The sequence below is a fragment of the Excalfactoria chinensis genome, chromosome 22 (genome assembly GCF_039878825.1).
Source record: "Excalfactoria chinensis isolate bCotChi1 chromosome 22, bCotChi1.hap2, whole genome shotgun sequence".
In the NCBI taxonomy this organism is placed as follows: domain Eukaryota; kingdom Metazoa; phylum Chordata; class Aves; order Galliformes; family Phasianidae; genus Excalfactoria; species Excalfactoria chinensis.
In genome coordinates, this window is record NC_092846.1 from 4031438 (window position 1) to 4053754 (window position 22317).

The 22317-nt window shown below is 42.7% G+C and overlaps 1 protein-coding gene across 5 annotated transcripts in view; it reads right to left on the reverse strand.

Moving 5' to 3' along the window:
• LOC140261695 (zinc finger MYM-type protein 4-like) overlaps nucleotides 1–21209 on the reverse strand; it is a 33338-nt gene extending 12129 nt beyond the window's left edge. For 2 of the 5 annotated variants that reach the window (XM_072355418.1, XM_072355423.1), the window contains exons 1-17: nucleotides 20911–21209; nucleotides 14765–14807; nucleotides 13845–14366; nucleotides 12198–12265; nucleotides 11436–11606; nucleotides 8554–8632; nucleotides 7852–8104; nucleotides 6144–6318; nucleotides 5818–6030; nucleotides 4950–5100; nucleotides 4355–4470; nucleotides 3973–4242; nucleotides 3342–3492; nucleotides 2914–3086; nucleotides 2646–2796; nucleotides 1118–1261; nucleotides 785–822 (exon numbers count right to left, since the gene is read on the reverse strand). In XM_072355418.1, the coding sequence (XP_072211519.1) occupies nucleotides 785–822; nucleotides 1118–1261; nucleotides 2646–2796; nucleotides 2914–3086; nucleotides 3342–3492; nucleotides 3973–4242; nucleotides 4355–4470; nucleotides 4950–5100; nucleotides 5818–6030; nucleotides 6144–6318; nucleotides 7852–8104; nucleotides 8554–8632; nucleotides 11436–11606; nucleotides 12198–12265; nucleotides 13845–14366; nucleotides 14765–14807; nucleotides 20911–20952 (2760 nt within the window). In that variant the 5' untranslated portion in view covers nucleotides 20953–21209. The remainder of the gene's footprint in view (nucleotides 1–784; nucleotides 823–1117; nucleotides 1262–2645; nucleotides 2797–2913; nucleotides 3087–3341; nucleotides 3493–3972; nucleotides 4243–4354; nucleotides 4471–4949; nucleotides 5101–5817; nucleotides 6031–6143; nucleotides 6319–7851; nucleotides 8105–8553; nucleotides 8633–11435; nucleotides 11607–12197; nucleotides 12266–13844; nucleotides 14367–14764; nucleotides 14808–20910) is intronic. The other 3 variants (XM_072355419.1, XM_072355421.1, XM_072355422.1) reach the window with 3 other exon arrangements.
• Nucleotides 21210–22317: the final 1108 nt, after the last annotated feature.

Below are 22317 nucleotides of genomic sequence, written 5' to 3' on the forward strand. Positions count from 1 at the left end.
TGACAAGGAGTAGATAAAAATTGAACACATATGCTGGCAGTATCAATTCCTAATTATACACAGTGACTTTCTATGCTTGTACTAATTTTGTGCTCTGCCAACAGTAATTTTCAGTCATGCGTTCATACAACACGATCTGTTTCATTATGAAAAAATCATACTCTAATCCATAAATTACCCTTCAGATAAAAGGAAGGATGCCAATTTCCCAGCAACAACAAGCTACGTAGTAAAATCCTCCTGTTTTTAAGAGAGCTCCAAGATGTGCACCACATACCTCAAAGAGCCCAAGAACAGGAACTCTAGGAGTTAGTCACATGTAAGAAGTGACAGTTGTTCCCCATAGCTTCACTACCACACTACAAAGGAGTGGGGAAGAACAGCTAAGCTGCAAGAGCTTGGTAACTTCAGTCCCAGCAGCCCATGCTGGTTTCCTTCTTCCCACAGCAGCCCTTTTGACATCACATCCCACCTCTGGCCACGGAATAGCCTTCAGTATAGAAGCCATGCACAAAGTGCTTGAGAGCTACTGCCATCTCAAGAGCCACAGCCTGATAAGCCTTGCCAAGCCATCAAATCAATTCATTAATTGACACAAGAAAACTTCGATGTCACACACTTTTAAAAATGGATAAAGCGTGTAACTGCAAGCTGGATGAATTTTAAATGCCAATCACAACCAGGAAAAATAGTTATAAAATTAAGGTGCTAAATATTGGATACTTTACTTGTTATTGATACAATCTGGACGAAAGTGAGAAAAAGAGTCTCTTGTAAAACTTACATCTCCTATTATTTTTGCTGTCACGGTAGGGACTGCACCTGTGGAGAAAAAAAAGCAACATACAAGATTAGTCTGTGCTCTTACCAAGGACCACAACCCACACTCTGCCAGGATGGGAAAAAGAATTCCCTTTAAACCTCATTGCCCACAACAAGTGAACAGGTATACAGCGTAATTTATACTTAGGTAAAGAAAGAACAAGGCAGCAACTCTCAGCAATGATGTGAAACACAGTGAAGAAGCTGCTGTCCTCGGTGGAAAAGACCCCTGAACAAATACAGATGTCCAGGGATAGAGATTTAAAAATAGAGAAATCATCTTCAACAGTCCTACCCTGTAAGACATTGTTGGAGTTCACCGTAGGCTGGGCTGCAGGGGTGCTCGCAAGGGACACCACATTTGCTATGACTGGGGTTGAGTCCTTCCTCAAAGAAGGTGGGCCTGATGAGGAAGCTGGCGCTGTAGAAGGGGGGTTTGCTGGATGGAATGAACAGAAGAAAACAGAAATAAGCGATACAATGATAGACATAATGGCGTTTCTGAAACAATATCCACCCTCTGGATTTATCTCCAGATGCAAAAGCCTGCTTTATGAGGAGAGTGTGTCAAACTGGAGGTTCTCAGCTTAAATAGAAGTTGGATCCATAAGCAAACTTCAGCTGTTTCCAATCCACTGAAACTTTTCAGAAGTTTATCACAGTATGAAGGCACTTTTCTGTCTCTGATAGTATAGAGCAGCACTCGGGAGACAACAGAAGCGGATGGATGCCCCACTGTGCTCAGAACCATCCTCAAGATCCTAACAAATAATGAATGAGGTGAATTTTATCAGACTCTTGCAGAGGAACTTTTAGGTTCTTACTCTTTGAAAGCATCATAATTGCATTTCATTACAAATACTGTTCTGAGCCACTTCGTTACTAACAGCCAAACATACTGATAAAAATCAGGAACATCACACACTGTAATTATGGCCTGAAGGTATAAAGTTACTTATATGTTACTCTTAGTCAAAGAAAACAACCCCCACCAAGGTAAGCAGGAGATGTGCACAGGGTTCAATATAGTATGGCCTGGTGCATACTATAAACTGTCAGTTAGTATTCTTTATTGCTTAATGGGTACCTTACTGTTGCAGTCACCATCACTCTCTGGGAGAACATGCCCCTCTTTAGGATCAGTGCTATTTCTGCCCTTTGTTTCGCTTCCTCTTCCTGTCTTTGTGCGCCTTTCTTCCTTTCTTCCCTTTGCATTTCATTCCCTACAGAAACTCACAGTTCCTATTCCTGTGGGCTTCACTCCCACCCTCCTCCCCATTCCACCTGCTGAAATAATGAGCAACAAAACAGCTACAGCACACATTAATGTAAGTCTGCAAATGCCTACCGACAACACAGAACCAGCAACTGTAAGTGCATACACCAAAATGTATATTTACAACCACTGCATCTCAGCATTTCTCCAATTGACTTTTCTTGCTAAGCAAACATTAACATTCTCCTTTAGCTTTGTCTTATCAAGTACAGGAAGCTATGTATTTATTATGCCTTCAGTAGATACCAGTACATTTCAGCCTATTAAAATGGGCTTTGCTTTTTAGGAAAGTAGATTAAAAGTAAGTGCTTGTGTTTAATATTTAAACCAAAACATCGGTTTGCTTTATGAGCAACATCATTTCCTACCTATGGAGGTTTGAAACTACCTTAAGTAAAAGACGTACCTTAAACTGAACCCATTCAATTACAGCGGGCAAGCATCCCAATAGAGGGTCTTAAAAATTTCACTCCATTGAGTTTCCAAATAAACATTCCTATCATTATCACACGCATTAAGAGGTAATGCTGGTCACATCCTGTTTTACCTGTGTTGTTTGAGGCTGGAGGGTCAGAAGTGTGTTGCTGCTTACAGAACATCAGAATGCAAAGCAGATTGCAAAAATGCTTCACCTCTCCTTGCCATTTCAGGGACTCGCTGAGTTTACCTTGTCTTTTACAACCATCACACTTTTCCATCTGGGAGAACAGCGAGGGAGAAGTTAAACGTGTATGTTAAAAGCAACAAAGCACGCATGCATACAAACCTCTTCGCAACATGCTCTGTATTTCAAAGAATATGAGGTCATGATTTACCTGGTAAAACAGAACTGTGAATTTAGACATGCATTCTTCTGAGCAGAATTCCTCCATTCTCCCCCCAAAGAGATTCTGGACCAGTTTGGGGGAAGTCTGCAAACAGTAACTGCACATTTTACAGTGGTTTCCCCAACGCTTCGCCAAGTCATGTTTATAGAGCAGTTTACAACCTAAGAGAAGAAAAAACAGCAAAATAACAAAAGCATCCTCCCATATCAAAATGTGGTGTGCTTGGCATTTGTGGTTCTGGAATAATTTGTCAAATATGGCATTAAAATTAAAGTGTGAATTAAGTTCCATGTTTCTAAACCTAAAAATCCATTTTTCTAACCTAGTTGATTAGGTTTCCCTTAGCATCACAGTTAGTTTTAAGGCAAGGCTCTTCTGACTTGATTTCTCTGAGAAACAGCCTTGCTCTTTCTTACCTTCACTACAAAATGGCTTATCTATGCCTGCGATTCGCACTGTTTCCTTGATAATTTTCTCAGTTCTGCAATATTCACACAGTGCTGTTACATTCCTCCTCTTCTTATATTCATCACAGCAGGTCTTCCCACAAAACTGGAACATTTTACCCTGCAACACAGTCAGAATGTTTTGGTTTCAATATTTCACATCCACTTACTACATTTAAATAGTTACTAAAAAAAACTCAGCATATTTATGCCCTTGAGAAATCAACAACAGACAGCACCAGCAAGTAAGTCCAAACAGATTTTCAGCAAAGGCAGCAGTATTTTCTGCAGCAAGCCCTCACCCATGTGCTTTGTCCAGGAATTAAAAAGATGATCCCTGGGATGAAGAGTCAGGAATGTGCTTATTTTGACAAGTAATGGTTTGGCAGTGGGTTTTTTGTTTTACAGTCGTTGTTTTGTTTCCTGTTTTTTGGTTTTCATTTTGATAATAACTGAATGATAACAAAATCGGTTCCAAATTCCTCCACAGGAGATCACAGCAAACAACAGAGCAGTACCAACAGATCATGGACACACAGGTTATAATGTCTGAGCTTTTTGATCGAGAAAGATAAGCTGGAGAAGTCCTGGTCTTTATTACCTTGAAGTCAAGCAGTTCTGGTTTGGTCGCAAATAATCTGTTACAGTGCTGACACCAGAGTTTTACAACCTTGCGGGCAAAAGTGACTTGCTGGGACTGGGCAGCCAGCCTCTGTAGACCAGCTGCAGCTGAACTGCTCCCGGAGCTGGGAGATGCAGTGGAGGTGGTGCCACCTGCTGACACCGTTGTCCCCGAGGGAATGCTTACGATGACTTGACCTTGCGACAGGGGTACGACTGAGTTCACTCCTGCAGGTTTGTTGAACAAATTCTGCAGGGGAGCAAAAAGAGCCTTGTTTTACAGTTGTGTATTTTCCCCGACACCCCAGCTATTTAAATCACCAATTTATTATACTATTAATTGAGCTAAGAAGATAACACACCTGAAAAGCTACCACACAGTTGTAGCTGCAGAAATTGCGCACACTCCCATCTGACATAGCCAAGTGATACTGAGGGTTGGCTGAAGTCTTACAGCTGTTGCACTGAACTTGAACACCTGAGAGTGAAACAGAGAAGAAAAAAAGTGATTTATGCAACACCGAGTCCCACTGCAGATAGTTTTACACTGTGCATACAAAACCAGAGACCCTATATGACAAGACAAAGCTTCTTCAGGTTCAGAAGCAGACACTACAGCTGCAGTGCCCGTTGTTTGCCAGATCCTTTAATTAATCTCCCAGTATCCCTAGCAACCTAGGGTCCTCCCCACCCTCACTCCTTGGCCTTCACTTACACCAGTAAAATACATTAAGGTTTGTTATCATCTTTAAGATCTCTATAAACAAAGCTGAAATGGCTACACTGTCACTGCTAGGTTTATTTATGTTACAAAATCCTTCCCTTAAAACAAACAAACACCACTTTCTACACCCCACTCCCCAGAAAAGAATGTCTGCCTTCACTTTCAAGACCAATTAAGTCTGGATATAAGCAACATGATATTATGTTTTTAGCAGAATAAAGGAATAAAGTTACCTGACGAAGTAACCATTTTTACTCTATATGCTGACAAGCAGTTAACAGAGCATAACAGTTCGGTCTTTCCCGAGTTATTTGTGCTCTCTATCATCTCAGCTGAAGATCTCAAGGATTTACACAGTGCACAAGGAGTAATTTTAGCAGACTTCTGTGGAAACAGTAAAATTGGTCACGCATCTGAAGCTTAGTATTTTTAATAATGCAGCACCATTAAATTCAAAATAGTAAAAAAAATAAATATGACAATTAAAATGATAGTAATTAATTACCACTTTTCCTATTCACTTAGTTCAAATGCTACCATTTTCACAGCTGAAATGGGTCAAAAATGAAGAGCTCTCTCACGTTTTTCTGTTATTTATGGTACCCACAACCCTAAGGCTGCAGAGCATGCCTGAGACACAGTGTTTAGAAGGCAACAATTTCAGTGTCAGGAAGGATGTGTTGCAGTGTGAGATACCCTACAGTTAAACTGCTCTTGATTTTTAAGGATTCTCAGGCAGCTTGTGAGAAACTGCTCCACTGTTGTCACAGCACAGGGAATGCTCAGAGCAATCCCAAAGGCTGACTGAAGGGCTCTGCTCGTGAGGTCTGTGTGCTTTGTCAGATGATGGTTATCTCCTCAGAGGACGGCCCAAATGTGCCACAGTGGACTGCTGCTGCCAAGAGGTCCCACCGTGTCTTTTCTCACACTGGAATACTCTGTATGCCTTTCCAGTGGTAAGGGAAACAGAGCAACATTTCTAGCAAAAACTAAGCAGAAAATGTTAAAGGAAGCATCTTAGACCATGAAAGCAATGGAAACCATTAGCTAATAAACCAAAATCTACCAGAGATGTTCATGTAACGCCGTGTCAAAATATACCTGCTTGTACAGCGTCACACATGTTGAACTGCAAAACTTTCTTGACTGTCCTTCTATCTGCAGCATGCGACACTGCCCAGACCCACTGTAGCAGTAACCTCCACAGTTCTCACAGCAGTTCATGGTCAAGTTATTAGCAGAGCGGAACTTGGAGAAGCAGGCATCACTGCAGAGCTTGTGTACAACGTTCTGGTAATTCACTTCATGTCTGATCTGGAAGAGAAGAAAGGATATGAACAAGAACAGAAAGAAAATGCAAGTTCATCTCTCAGATAGCAAGTTCCCTGTTTTAAAGGAAACTTAAAGGAAAAGAAGTTTGCCATTACCACTGCATTCTTCTGGCACATGCTGCACTTGGTTGAAATGCTGTTAGTGTGAATAGTAATAACAGGTTTCCTTTTCATTTCATACGTAGAAAGACACGACTGGCTGCAGAAATCCTTACTGAAATTTGTATTGTCAAACTGGGCAGTGATCACATCCTTTGGATTTAGTATTTCTCTACAGGAGAAAGAAAGAAAAACAAGCAAAGAGATAAACACTGGTTTCATGGCAACTCGCTTTCCTTTCCCCTTTTGCAAACGAAATATTTTCTGTAAGATGGTGGATTTATTTAATTTGAAGATATTCTTTTTGCTGATCTGAGTACCTGACTTCATTTTTCTCTTCCTATTAGTAAAGCAGTTGGGTGCAATTCTCAAGTAAATACACTGTGGAACATTTTGTACCCTGTCTTAAGAGTGGCCTACAAAGACATCAGGTTGTATAATTAATCCTTTCAAATGGAACTGGGAAAAGGTTTTGCACAGTACGTACTAAAAAATGTAAAAAGCAGGGCATGTGGATTAATTCCCTTTAACAATGAAAGTATCAATAATAATGGGACAAGGCAAAAAAGGGGAAAAAACAAAAGATGAGGATTTCTAATTCCCATTTAGTTGTGCCCCAAATGGTCTGACTATTATTTTCCTCTTTAATCTCCAGTCTACTGTTCTGTCGTTGGATTTAATAAACTATGTAAGCCTTCCTTTTGAAACTGTCATTCATAGAACATTTTCAAAGACTGTAAGTCCACAAATTGGGAAGAAATCTTTATACTCCTTTCTCAGATGGAGGGATGCCTCCTTCTTTCTTGTCTTTTCAGATATAAACCACTTTCCAACTTAATAAATACAAATTACAGCCAAGACTGCTACACTTTGTTACAAGGTCGTTTCACACCGAGGGAGCAAGAAAGAGGAATAATTAACTGAAGTCTCAAGTTGGTTCAGTTGACCTTGTAAAACAGGAAGCAATAAATCTATTGTTGAAGAAATGGTGCACGAACAAAGCAGCATTCACTTCGCAAAGTAACTTCCATAACTACAAATAATTCATATGAATCGCTGTCCTCTGTAAAGAGACCCCAGAACAATCAGTCTGTACAGTTATTTACTCGCCTCAAGCTCCTGAATAGTAATTTGGCAGCTCACAGAGCTGGCCACAGACGTGTCCTTCTGCTAATAATACAAATTAAAACAGAATATGAAGAACTGAAATGTTTCTTAAGGCTGAAGATTCACCCTGGTGTTTCCAGCAGGATGACGGAAAATGCAGATCTTCTATCCCAAAGACTTTTTTTTTAATGAAGCAGGCTCTAGACCTAAGCAGAAAGCAACTGATTGAATACTGAAGCCCCAGCTATTTGAAACACTCAATCCTTGTTGGCTGTTTGGTGAGCGCAATGACATTTCAGACCAGGAGGGAAGTGGAGCATCTTTTCAAACACAGGTGGGCTCTTTTAAATGGAAAAAATACAAAAGGAACACCTCACAGCAGAAGCTTTTAAATGTGTCTGTGTGCAAAACACAATTAACTAAATGGAACTGAAAGTAGACAGACCAATTAACAAATAACACCATCAGCCACCAAATACGGAAGAGAAGCGTAAAGTGGGCACTACAGAACAGCATGTTGTACAAGATGAAAACCGAAACCTTCTCATTATCTGCTTGAGTAACAATTATTCTCAAACAATTTAAAATGCGGTCCTACTTCGAGCAGCTTGAGCAGGTTTTCTTGGTAGAAGCTGGTGGGCGACAAGCTGGAACAGTGTATCCAGTGAGGCACAGTGTGGAGCAGAAGAGCTGGGTAGAGCCTTTCCTCTGGTATGCAGTTTGCCCCTTCTGGAGGATTTTTTTACAGCCAGAACAGGAAACCCGAACAGCTGTGCCTGGAACTGAAGGAAGCATTTTACTCATGCCAGAAGATGCCACAGCAGGCTGGAAACCTGATGACAGCTGTGGAGCTAAAATTAAAAAATAGGAGAGAGAGAAAACAGAGTAGCTGTTAAGATACGTATTACACATAACTTCCTTTTGCACAGGGGGCAAGCATAAAGCTTATGGCTTCATTGGGATCGCCAGGGTCTAAGGGAGAACTAAACAGCAGATCTATATCTATATATCTATAATCCATGCCCTGTGCTGGTTTTCTGCAGATTGTTTCAACTGCTCTTAAGAATGAGAATGCACTTTTAACATTGCTTTCACATTCAGTTCTCCCTTGCCTCAAATACACAATTATTGTTCAGCCTGTGATTTTCATCATCTCTAAGACAAAACAAGCTGTTTTGTTTTTTTATAATACTGGGGTTAAACATAGAAAATAGAACTTATTCTTGCAGAATAAACTGCGAGGCTATTTGCTGAGGTGATGCATTTTATAGATTCAAATAAAGTCTTGCCTGTTCCTTACCAAGAGGACTGCCACTGACTGAAAACACAGCACTGATTTTCAGCTCCCCTTCCTGAGTTTTTGGCTGTTGGCCGTACTCCTAAAACAAAAGGAAAGGAAAAGGAGAACAAATACACACATGTAATAACAGGTTGCATGATTTCCATTCTTTTATAACGCTGCATTGAATCTTAAAGCCCAGGAAGGCAACAAAGAACCTCTTCAGCCTGTGCCAAAGCCCAGGCTCACAGCTGCTGCCATACAAACACCACACAAAGAACCCACCCAGAGGTTCATAGCAAAGTGTACAACTCAGAGCATCATGCAGAAGCGTGATGCCTGCTGCCTTCCCTTTCCCACCTGTATCCCAATGCACCATAGAATCCAGCATCAACATGTTAAGATAAACATTCGCATTCCATTTACACAAACTTTCCAACCAGAAATGCTCTGCAGTCATTACCCTTTCTTTTGGAAATAAGCTCTATTTTCCAATTCATAGATGATAATAACAGAACAGAAATTGAGCCCTAGCTGGTCAGAAGTGTTCTGTGCTTAACTCTGAGGTGGAGGAGCCTGAGGTGAAGCTTTACAGCATGTTAAGTAATTTTAAGCTGGGAGAACCACGTTTTGCCCCATCCTGAACCAGGATCTGATTGTGGGATGACTATTCAAAAAAACAACAAACCCTCTTTTTATTGTAATCTTCTAAATTTTCTTAGTCAGCTTAGCTCCACAAAGCAGTGGTGTGAAGCTGGCAGCAGGCAGACCATTGCAATCCACTCTTTGACTTCAGTGCAAGGGGAATAAGCTTGCATTTTGTACAGGATGTGAAAATCCCTGCAGACAGTTGCTTGTGGAATAGCTGGCATTCTATAAATCACTAGCTGACCTCACAGCAGCTATTCAGACTTTGACACCATGCCTCTTGCCCATGTTTTCCTAGAAATTCAAACCGTAAAGCAGCTTGTAACACTCTACATGTGAATCTTAATAGGCTGAAAAGAATAATCTCTTGGAGCCACGGGGATGATGAGATTTAACCTACTTACAGTCATTTGAGAATAGCGAGGCCATGATGTCATATTATGACTGAGCTAAATTAACAGTTGCTGTCTGACTGCAAGGTAAGCCAATCTGAAATCACTGGGCAAAAATAAGCTTTCACTTTCCAGCAGCAGCAATCTGCTCCCTCAGCTTAATCCACCTCCAAAAAATCACACCCTGCCATACACACAGGGTAACTTAAGGCTCCCATGGCAAAATCACAGACAACCAAACCATTCCTCAACAGGTTTCCCAGGAGAACACCCAGCAGCGTTATCTCCTCACCTGAACGAGCAGACAAGCATTCACATTGCAATGAAGGGAGGTTTTAAGCTGTGTATGAGCACGCCATGATGATGGGTTCTGATGTACCGTATTTGCTTTTATTTTATTACAATTTAAAAACTAGTTATTTACAGGAATGTGTATTTTTAAGCATTTTAAATCAATACTAGGAATAGAGATTGAAGCAAATCCCAACACCAGCTCTGCAAGATGAAGCACAGTTTCACGGCAGTGTAACTGTAGGAAGCAGAGAACTTCCAGCTCCAACTCCCTGTTACAGCAAGGAATATCTTCTCTTTCAGAATGCACAGGAAAAAGAGATTTAAAGCAAACCAAAATGAACCATCATCAGTTCCCACGCTTTTCCAGTATCAGACAAAGTTGATCATTACGGATTTTTACCCCAGGAATTAATATTGTGATCAATAAGATACTTCAGATTGCTTAGATCTTCAAATTTCCTCGCACATATAATCTTTGATAACCAAAGCATCTTGCACAATGTCCCACACAAATCCACACAGCCAGTGCCATTTGGGGATGACAAAAGAAGAAACAGATTTAACTAATCTACACATGGTTAGATATTAATCTCCAAGAACAGAACAAATCAGAAGGGCAGTGAAATCTAAAGAGTTTCAAATACTCAGTAAACGTCTTTATTTTATTTACCCAAAACTATCATGGGAAGAGAAGGAAAAATGTTGGAAAGACGGGGCCAGAAATAAGATGAGGTATAGCAGAAGTATTCAGAATGAGACTAGAGAAACTAATGCCTGAACTAGAACAGCAAAACTACTGCTGGTGTGAGATGAGTCGCCTTGGGAAGTTTTGAGCACCTTTAATGCATGTAAAGTTTGGCACACAACCCAAATATTAGCACTGAAGAGACAAGAATTGCAACATGGATCGTCTCCTGGGTGTAACATTGCAAGCCAGTGGCAAACAGACAGGTGAGAGCTCAGCAGCCCTCACCCTGGCACCATGCAATCCAATAGTTCTGACCTTCTCCATTTTGCAATTATTGAACTCTTACCTATGCCATCACACAAGATGTCAGTCTCAAATGATAAAGCCACTTGACTTCATTGAGCTGTATGTACTCAGATGCTTTTTGTGAGGTAAGACCCCTAAGCATAAATGTTTATAAAAACAAAACAAAGAATCACTGTGCTCAAAACCTTAAAAGAGGGAAGTAGCAGGAACAGCACTGCTTAAACTATGCAGCTCGAACTGTGACTATTCACAAAATACTCAGTGAGACACGACTTATTTTCTAGCGAGATCTAGTAGAGATGAAGTGCCTACATTGCTACAGGTTTAATAATGCAAGTTTTACAGCAGTTTGCTTTGTCTCTAGCTGAAAAGCATAAAAACTCAGCGACATGGAAACACGACATCAAAAAGTCGGGGGGTTGGGTTTCATGGTAGAGCAAGAGGGAGAAATCCTTCTACTAAACTACGTTCTTCATGTTAGATTTCGGTCAACAAACCAAATAAAATGCTGAACTTATGTCCAGCTTATGCGGTCAGTTGTCAGACCAAAATGAGAAATGCAATGGGAAACTTACCTCAGAATTATCAGGTTCATCTTTAATTTTGTCTAATAGTCCCTGCTGTGGGGCCATAGCTTTATCATATTCGTCATCCAAAGGCTCCTCCTTAATTCTAATATTTGGTGCAAAGGAATTCCCCAGCTCTTGTCCAATAGATTCCTTACTAGAAAATAGGTAGCTAGACTCCTGAAACAATAATATGAAAAAGAATTCACCCTCCTGCATCTGCCAAGAGGAGCTGGGCTGATGCCAAGGGGAGTTTCTGTTGCAGACCAAGAGGAATGGGTCCTGCCACTGGAAGGTGGGAGAAACGAAGGGCAGCAGCAGCTGCTTCTACCTCCCTGCAGCACCCTCTGTCATCCCACCCCCAATCCTTTACACTCCTCTGGACAAAGCAGAAGCCACCCAGCTCTCTAAGATGGTTGTCAGTAAGGGCACTTGGTTGGTAGGGCAGTGTCTCCTGTTGATTGTTCCCTGTTTCATTTGGAAAAAAGGCAACAGGTCAGATGGATGCGTCCAGGTCTGGAATCAACTCACCCGTCAAAGTCAGACCATGCTGGACATGAAAGTGGCTATCAAAAGAATCCTCAATTCAAAGAGAGGGTCAGCAAAATTTTACAAAATTATATGCAGACTGTTTAAGTAGCAAAGACGTCTATGAGTCAGAAGATCACTTTTCTTGATACTCAAATTTACACTCAAATATAACAGAAGTACTTGGAATTATTCCAGTATATTGCTGCACTTGCAAAAGTGTTTGAAAGATCTATAGCTTACCCTGAAGTTAGTTTCTGGAGTTTGTGGCGCTAACTGCGTCCGTAATGTTTCTTCTACTTGATTATGAACTGAGGAAAACATACACATTAAATAGAAATGAATACAGATTCCAATGCATTTCCTTAAAAACTACCTAGTCTCATAATGATCCCCAACCCCACAGCCTGACAGCATCTCAGGAGCACTGAAATACCCCCTCCTTTTCCCTGTAAATTAGATGGCAATCCTTAACAGGAAATGATATTTTCATTAGTCTTCTGAGCCACTGTTTTCTTATACCAGCAAAACAGTCATATAATTCTGAGGCAGAATTGTTCAATCTGAGCTTTCTACACCCTGGTGAGTTCTAAATTCTGCCACGTTTCTACTGTTAAATCAGAAATTAATTTTCAGAGCAACAACTTTCATCTTTCTCATTGTTTGTCTTTTGCCTCTTCCTCTTTTCTCAGGAAACAGCAGGTTTTTAGCAATATGTCTTTTTAAAAGTACTGGATTTACCTGATTATTTGATGCTGCCTGTGAACAGCCACTGAAGTTGGTCAATTACAGGCTACTCTACCTGAGGCTGCACAGCTTTCAGCTACAACTTTGTTACAGCAGATATTAACCATTTTCCAAAGTAAGTCTTTTGCACAGAAATATTCTTTACTAGATTTCCAGCTGAAGGCAAGAGTAAAAAGATATCTTTAACTTATACATACATATATATATAAGTATATATATATATATATATAAATGGTATTGTTTCTCTATCATTTGTGGAACCTGAAAGCACTGATTTTAAGATGCTGTTGCTATATGTGCAAAGTTTAAACACCAGAAATGTAAGCTATGAGTCTCAGCAAGCAGTCTGAGGCTCTCACTTGTTGGCCAGCCCTCACTCTGTACAATCTTCTGAATGAAATTAAATTGCACATTCCACCCTGGTTATTCTTAACACTCTCATTCACTGTTCTACTGTAATTTTCAGAGTGTGGGAAATCAAAACCAGGTGTGTGGGCAGCAAGACTACTGGTGGCTTTTAGGCTCCTTCACATAAGAAATGCATTACGGGCATCTTTGGTTCTCTCCATGTTGCTGGACAAAGTCCAAGATTCAAGTACCAGAAGCAAAAGGAGAGCAGTCTCCTAGGAAAAGCAGATCTCAAGTTACTCCCTGGCTGACTTCCTGCAGGCACTAATAATTCTAGCAAGCCTTCCTGTGATGCTACTACGAAAAGCATACTGCTTTAAGTATGGGCAATAATGAGGAATTGGCACTTTGCTCAAAAAAGTCTCTCCTGGCCAAAACCTAAATGTCATCATCTATTCCTTAAAGGAGCTTCAGGGGCTAGATGACAGAAAACCAAAAGGAAGTTTCAGGTGTCACCCAGTTTGGTTTACTAAACCACAACAACAAGGGACATGATGAGGTTTTAGAGCAAACTGTGGTTGATGAGACACCCCCTAATGCTACCAGGCCCTTTTGCGCATCCTACTCCTAACACAGTTTGTTGTATTTCATGGTTTTGGATAAAATGTTTCCCTCTGTATAGCAATGTTTGTTATCTTCGTGGAGATGATGTTTTTAACTATTCCTATAGCTAATTTCCATCTAGCACTTCCTTCCTCCTTGCTGGGTATCCAGGTCTACGATGTCAACAGTTACCTGCTTTGTCAAGAAAACTGCTTTTCAACCTAGAATCCGTATCTTTAGGGATTTTTTCCAACCGTTTTTCATGTTCTTGAAGATTTCCTTCTCTATTCTTGTCCTTTGTTGAAAAAGTCTCTTTGCCATTATCTCTTGTTATGCTAAAATCTTTTCGAATTGATTTAAATACAGGACCCTGCTCAAAAGGTGAAGTGAGATCCTTCTGGATTGCATTTTCGATCTGAATATCTTTTTCACTGTCCAGCTCGTGTTCTGTAACCCTCTTGCCCTCTTCCAGGTGGTCTTCAGAAGGGAGAGTTTCTTTTGGAGTGAAATTTTGATCATCTTCGTTGTCACTCCCAACGACAGGTATACTTGCCAAATCCCCAGAGTTCAGAAAATAATCATCATCATCTTCATCATCCAGCAGTGAGTTTTCAGATCCTGCTTGATTCTGTATTTCATAAGAGACGCTGTCGAGGGCAGTTGGTAAGTTGTGGACAGTGTCCTCAGACATTTCTGCATCCAGGATTTCACTACCTAGGGAAAAGAATGTTATAAACAGTCAGAACATCTCCCAGCTTCGTGTGTTACAAATGTGAGTAAAAGGGTCCTTTGTTAATCCATGTAATGTTGCAATTCCCCGATCCCTTTAAGCCTTCTTGGACCAACATTACTGATCAAACACTGCTGACAAAGAAACAGTTCTGTCCCACTCACCACACAGTGAAACAGAAGGTGATCTGAGAAAAACCAACCAAAGAAAGAAAAGACATTAATTCCTATCGCTTGTACCATTTGTGCAGAAGGAAGTGTGGGGAGGGAACAAGCAGCAGGGGTGAGGAGAAGGGCAAGATAGCTTTTTTTTTGTCAGCAGTGGTACTTCTAAGAAATGGCTCATTGAGCTATGTCTTATGTAAATAAATCAAAATACTTACATTTTTCTGTAATATCAAATACTGCATCAGATTTATCTTCAAACTGTAAAAAGGAAAGCACTACATCATTATCTTGGTCAACCTGGAAGTATTTTTCTAGAACGCATCCAATCAAAAGCCAAACCAACATGAAGAATCACAGATCCTCCTCCTTCCTTTCTTGCCCCAAGCAGAGCTCTATTTAAAGCTCTTACACTGCTGAGAAGTCACCATTACCACAAGTTCAGAAGCATATAGAAAAGAATTACACAACAAATTCTGAATTAGCGCTGCCAGCTTGAGAAGGTGGAGAAGGGAATGTCAACATTCCTAGTAATGAGATAATGAGTCAGAAGGAGCACAGTGGACAAAGAACCAGAGGAGGCTTCTGAATGCTTCACAAAACCCCTGTTTTCATTGAGCCTTTTGTGACAGACCTTAAAGTTGACAGTATGCCTGAAGTGCAGCCCTTCTGGTAGGCCGTACTCACACTTTGGTCCTTAAGGAAATAATGGGATTTGATAGCAAAGGAATGATCCCAGCAGAGCCCTCAAAACTCACTTCCAGTTTCAAAGCAAAACTCAGGACAATCACACCTTGAAACACCTTCATTTAATCACTTTAGCCGAGTATTCTGCCAGGGAGGAACTTAATGACTCTTAGTGCTTTTAAGGTAGGGAGCTTTCCCTAAGAGCTTATACAGGATTGTTAATGCATGATGGAAGTAAAATTAAATGTTTTAAAATATATCCTCCTTAGTGGCTCTGCCTCATTAGCTAGCATTGTGCAGAAAGCAATGCACTGCCTGCTGAGGTGGCAATAAATAATACAAGAAATAATGACAAAACAATTAGGTATTCCCGGAAGCAACGTGTTTTAACTATTCCTCACAGCTAGATAAAGTGCTGCTTTTATAAATATATTTAAAAATAAATATAAAAAACCCACCAAACAACCCATGTTATGTCACTGCATCTTTTTAATGGCATGCTGGTGTCAGGATTAGCCTCTCCATTGCTTCGAGTGGGTAGCAGGACACTGCTTTCCATTCCATACAGTGCGCTCATTTGAAATGACTAAGAACCTTTAACAGCAATCCAGGATGGCAGAGTATCCATAGACATAAGAATCAGTGGATTTTTAGTGTGTGATAAGAGAAGCAGCCTATGGCTACACCCTTGCATTGTATGCAAAACCATGTCTTTAACCCCAAAACCCAGAGCAACTTAACACACACAGGCTCGCATCCTTCCAGCAAGCCTTCTGAAGTCTGATCCTAGGTTGCACTGCATCGCCAAGCAGCGAACTGTGGGGAGGAAGCAGATGTTAAGAAAACTCCAACTAAAAATAGGCAGAGATCCCTCAATTTGTCTGCACAGCTTCCCTGCACCTACACACCACAGCACACCCCCTCGCTTCAGCATTCTGCTAAGGAAGATGGAGTTTTTTTGTCCCAAGTGACTCCAATCCTTGCCGCCATTCAGGAACCAGGTGTGGGCAGCCCAGGAAGCATCCCCTGACCTTTCCCATGTAACGGCAGCAGGGATGCCGAGCTGACAGCCGTGCTGCGCTCTGCTGCAGGCAAACCGCACCAGCGGGAGCCTCAAATCAGCAGCAGAGCTTCCAGAGCACAACCACAGCCGGCTCCAGCCATCCGTACCTTCGAGCACCTGGGGAGGGAAGAGCGGAGGGTAACAAAGAGCCGGCCTGTCGCGGGTACCTGCAACAGGAACAGATCGGCGGCGGCAGGAAGAGAACCCGGCGGTCAGACGAGCCATAGAGCCGGGCGCTGCAGGGCCCCCTAGCCGCCCCCCGGCAGAGCCCAAGGGGGGAGCGTACAGCCCGGGCAGAGCCGCGTGGGCTCCGAGTGAGCCTTGGGGACAGGGAGACCCGGAGGGGGAGCTGAACAAGGCGGGTTTCTCAGCACGGTGAAAGGCTGTTCTTAATAACTTCTATGGTTTTAGTCTAAAAGTAATGAGATGGATGCCACGATGCATGAAAAAAACCCGAACACCTATAGACGGGAAAGGACAAAGGCAGGCATTGCTCGGTATGTCGCGGACCCACCTTCCTGTTCAAGTACAGTTTTACTTTGTATCCTTCTTAAGTGGAAGTTTCCTACAATCTGAGCCAGGCACGTGCTGCTGGCATTTCATGTCTCCCTTTGTAGAACGGAACGATCCACCGGGACACACAGACGCGGATCGTTCCCTTCTGCCCTCAGATTTCTCTGAGATTCCTGAGATTTCTGAATATTCATGGACCGGCTCCAAACAAAGCCTCTGCTGACCGATGGCTCCCATATCCCCGAGCACCAACCCGCTGCGAGCTGGTGGGACGGTACGGTGTGTGAAGAATCGCTGTTCTGAATCTGCACAGATTCTGGCTAAGCTGCACCTCCACTGGAGATTCAGAGAACTCCCATTTCTCACCGCATATGGAAGGGAAAGAAAACTGAAGCTCTTGGAGTTACACGGATATAAAAAGCTCCAAAACCAGACGTGTCCACACAACATCACCTGTTTCTGCTGCTATGTGCAGTAAGCAGTTCTCCCAAACCAAACGCTGCACTCCAGCTGTATACTTCAGCATCTCACACAGGCAGCGCTGCCCAGATCACAAGCATATACTTCAACATTGTGGCCACATCTTCCAAATACACAGCTCATTTGGACGATGATATTCTGCAAAGCATGCAATTCCTGCAACTCCGCTTAACCTAGGAGGTATCTCATTAACTGAATGCAATCACCACATCTTTAAGGGAAGGTAGACCTTATGGTAACACTGAGAAACAAGACAGCCCGGGGTGGGAGGACCCATACAACAACCCTTCTGCTCAGCATCTCCCTCAATGGATAACTAACCACGTTAGGTGTCTGTAAAGAAAGTGACACACGTTTAAAACCGAAGTCATCTGCTTTTCATTATGATCTATGCTCAAATCAGAAGCCAACAAGATGGCATTGCATGCAAACAAGGAGAATGTTCTCATGCAGCACCTTCTGCTAGTTGATAAACACGGCAGAGATTATCAGCCCTCCTTCACACAATGGTTTACATGTTAATAGGCCCACATTGGTGAATCATTTCAACTACCATCAGGTACCACCAGTCTTTCCCTTCTCCTAACTGTTCAGTGCCAATAACAACTGGGGGTGAAAGCTGGAGAGCTTGTACAAGTGTGCAACATTATCTTAGTCCTTAAGGAGACATAAGCAACTATGTAATCTGCTTTACTCCTCAAAGTTCCTTCCTAACTTCAGTCAATTAAGTATTAGTTTATTAGGTAAGTGATTTGGCGTTTCTCTCTTTACACTGGAAATGAAGACGTTCCTCCAGAACCCCATCACATCCACCTGTCCTTATTTATCATGTATACTACAATACAGCCTATAAAGGCACAGGCTGCACAGTGGACTGCTATACCTTAGCATTATTTGTTAGTTCAGAGCATCCAGAATGCTTGCATCTTGCTCCTGCTCTCCAGTACAACCTTCTGGGCTATTCTGGAGCTTTCTGACCACAGGCAGTAGAAGCCCAAGGCCCAAGAACCAGGCTGCAAGCAACTGCATTAACTGAGATTCTAAACACATCTTTCAATGGAAGCATTATTTAGTCAACAATAATCTATATGGAAACTCTTCTAGAACTTCAAACTACTCTCCAAGTTCAATGCGTATACATTTAAGCACTTGCACACCGTTATAAAACAGATGATGGAAATCATCTAAACTGAGACATTCACTGATGGAAAACCTTGAAGAAAATTCACTCCATTAAACTTGCTACAAGACTTATTGATGGAAAAGCCAACATGAATGGGAGTGCCTGGAAGGAATGGTGAGATACAATAGTCAGTAAACAAGAGGATAATTGAGATCCGTGCTTCAAGAACATCAGGTGAAATCTGGGAATTAATTTCCAGTATCCCAACTATACAAGCAGCATCAAAGCATGGGTAAACAGCTTCCTTTCTTTTTGCTTGTTATACACTAGATGAAAAGACTCACTGTAAAAGACTAAGCTTGATTATGCTTATTATTTCTACAAGGTTAATTCAAGGATTACGACAGCAAAGCATCCTCTGAGAGGTGTTCAAGCCTTTGCAAAGAAATCTATTTTCATCAACTCTATACCACTAAAGAGCACCTAGAAATTCAACTTTCCAAAGGAAATGATCTTCAATTTTTAAATAAACCCATGAAAAATTGAAACGTGTGCAAACAGCTGTTTGCTGATGTAGACACCCAGGTGTCCACCTATTCACACCAAACTAATTCCCAAGAGCCCAAGAGTCAAATTTCAGCACTGGTATTGTACGCCTCAATCCTTTCTGTCCATCTCAATGGGTTGATTGAGTACTGTAAATAAATGATCACTCTATTCATAATGTAAACTGTTCAACGCAGAAATGTTACCTACAAATTCAAGCTGAAGTGCCAGAAATATTTTAACTAACTAAATAAATACAAGTGTCTGTTATGCTAATCCCGATATTAATAAGTATGAAAAGTTGGATATGTTGATATATTTTCATCAGAAAATACATCAGTTCTAATTCTGGATAGATTAAACATTTAGTGATAAGAACTTCCACAATTCTGCCAAAAAACACCACACAGAAGTTTTCCATAACATGGAGGGACATGTGGAGCAATAATTGATGGAAACTTCCGGACTTATTACTACCAAGTAGGTGATTACTCAACCAACACAAAAACAGTTTTTCCTGAGACCAATGAAAATAATACTAAATTTAAGATAATTTTTGACTTTATCTTAGTTGGCAGATGACACTCCTAAGAAGAAAAAAGGAAAACTTCTTTTTTCCACTGGGCAATACTGGGTAACTTGTCATATAAATTGAGCATGCCAAAGTAACGGCAATGGCAATCTCAGTAGATGCCAGGACAGAGACCACATAACCTCTGTGAGCAACCAGTTCCAAGGCTTGACTGTCACCGTGGTCTGAAAGTTCTTCTTTATGTCTGTTAACTTTTCAGTTATGGGAAATGAAGTTTTATTTAATGCTTCTTAAGTAACTGCCCTCCATCCAGCCACTTCTCTTTGAACATCCTGCAGGCAGACAACATCTTGATCCTCCAGAGATGTGTGAGAACTGAGAGCAATCCCGCAAGACTCTTTGACTCTGCTTGTAAGCAAGAACATGGTGAAAGCCATGTCTTTAAGACCAAACAGTGATAAAGTTCATTCCCATAGCTGCAGAGTAGCCAAACATCTGTGCAACTGCTCCAGTTACACCCTGGAAGGTCAACTGCTCTGTTTGGCAACAATGAGTTTCAATGCAAATTTTGCGTTCTCAGCAATAAATTCAGAAAACAAAACTCCTCTCGCATACAGGAATGGAAAACTAGTTGATGTTCTTCCCTTTTCCTAGGTTAGAGAATGGGAAAAGTTCTTCATCTTTGGAAATAAGGAACGCGATAGCTCAGAGACATTTAGCGGCCCATGGACTGCTCCATACAGATTCAAATGCAAAACAGCAGCAACAACCTTATTTCTATCACAAAGCTTTCAATGAGAAATGACATGCACTCCACAAAGAGGGCTTCACTTGTTGCAAGACTACATTGAGCACAGCTCAAAAGTTATCCATCCTCAGTTCCTTCACAGGCTGCAAGACGTGGGCAAGAACCTTCGACTGTTCTTCATGCAGATCCACGTGTAACTTACAGACTGTGAGAACAGAGGACCAAGCCTTTGGACTGGCAGTGCCGATGGCTTTGGGAACCACCTGCATGGAGCTGCCATCTTGATGCCTCACTACACTTCCACACAGCCAATAGAAACGAACTGAAGAGGAGCAACAAGAACATTGCGCTTGGAACAAGAAGAGGTTGGACAGCTGGATGGCATCAACAGCCCCCCCCCATTGGCTCTAAGTTGATCATTTCAGCGATGCCACGCTCCCCAAACGATGCTGAGATGCTTCTCAACAAGGACAAAACAGAACCACAGCACGGGGCGAGCAGCACCAAGGCCTGAGGGCAGCAGCCCCCTCGCAGGGCAGCCCCCAGCCCGAGGGCCCACCCGCAATACAGCCGGCCCCGGGGCGCTGGACAGCGGCGGTGCCCGGTGGGCGCATCCCGCCGCCCCGCCCCCTGACCCCTCCCCTCTGACCTCCCCTCGCGCCCCCCACTCACCCTAGTGCAGGGGCCGGGCCCCTCCTCCTTGGCCTCCGCCATGTTGCGCCCCCCCCTCAGCTGTCCCAGCCCGGGGCGCGGGGCCGGGGGTCACTCCCTTTCAGCCTCCCTCTCTCTTCTCGAGGGGAGATCGGGGGAGGATCGGGGGGTGCCGGGGCCGGCCCCGCGCCGTCCCGCGGCAGGAGGGGTGGTGGGGGGCCCGGCGGCTCCTCGGGGCGGCGGGGGGGGGTCGTACCCGCCAGGCCGCGAGCCCTCTTAAAGCTGCAACGACAAGCCCAGCGCGGGGTCGTAGCGCGCATGCGCCGCGCGCCTGCGCACCACTTCTCGGCTCCGCCTCCCAGCTTCCCCTTGCGCAGGCGCGTTGCGGTCTCCTCATGGCTTGACTCTGTAGCTCCCCCAGGGAGGCAGGGGATGAGGGGGGCAGGGCCGGGCTGAGGGCTGGGGTCCTCTTTGGTCACCCCCAGGGAGGTGTAGGGATGGAGACGCAAAGCTTGACTTGGGTTATGTCAAGTGATGGCTGACTTTGACTGTCCTCATGGCGGTCACAAGGCCCATGATGGCGTAGCATAGCTGCTAGGCCATCTGCATCATGGCGATGGATGCTGCAGGCCTCACTTCACACCTCACCTCACACCTCACTTCACACCTCACTTCACACCTCACATCACCTCAAGCTTTGCCTCATGCTTTGTCTCACACCATGGCGTACTTTGCCTCACCCCGAGCTTTGCATTGTGGCCCCAGTCTCAGCCCCAACTGTGCCCTCAGCTCCATGTCCAGCTCCATCATTCTGCCATAGGGATGGATCCAGGAGTGTGAAAGAAGTGAGGGTTATCACCACTTCATTCAGGAGCTCTCCAGAAGTTGACATGTTGGACTTGCAGCCTTCTTGTTGGACAAGGGTATGTAGCTGTTGATGGGATGGGATGCTCAGCACACTACATAATTGAACCATGTTATCATATCCCAAACCCACAGCAGTAAGGGGGCATAACCTTTGAACCAAAGTCTATTCACTTTTAATTTTGTACCACTGTGGATCATGGAAGCACTTCCTTCCTGTGTTGAATCTACTGTGGAGTGGTTTTGAAGAGCTCATGGAGCACTTCCAGGACATTCAGTTTTTTCACTCAATTGGACCAGCCTAAAAACCTGTTTGTTTGTTTGTTTGTTGTGTCAACGCTCTATTGCAAATGAAGCATTATGGGTTTTTTTTAGTTAATCCAACATTCGTTGGATGTAAAACAGCTCATTGTGAAGGGCTGTTTCTACAACCTCTGAGGATTTAATCCCATGAGGACTTGTTAACCTTGAAATACCTGAGAGGTCACATTTCATTTGCAAAAATTGGTACAACTCTTCAAGGTTAAAGCCTAAATATTTTAAGCTCTGTAACGTTGCCTGCAA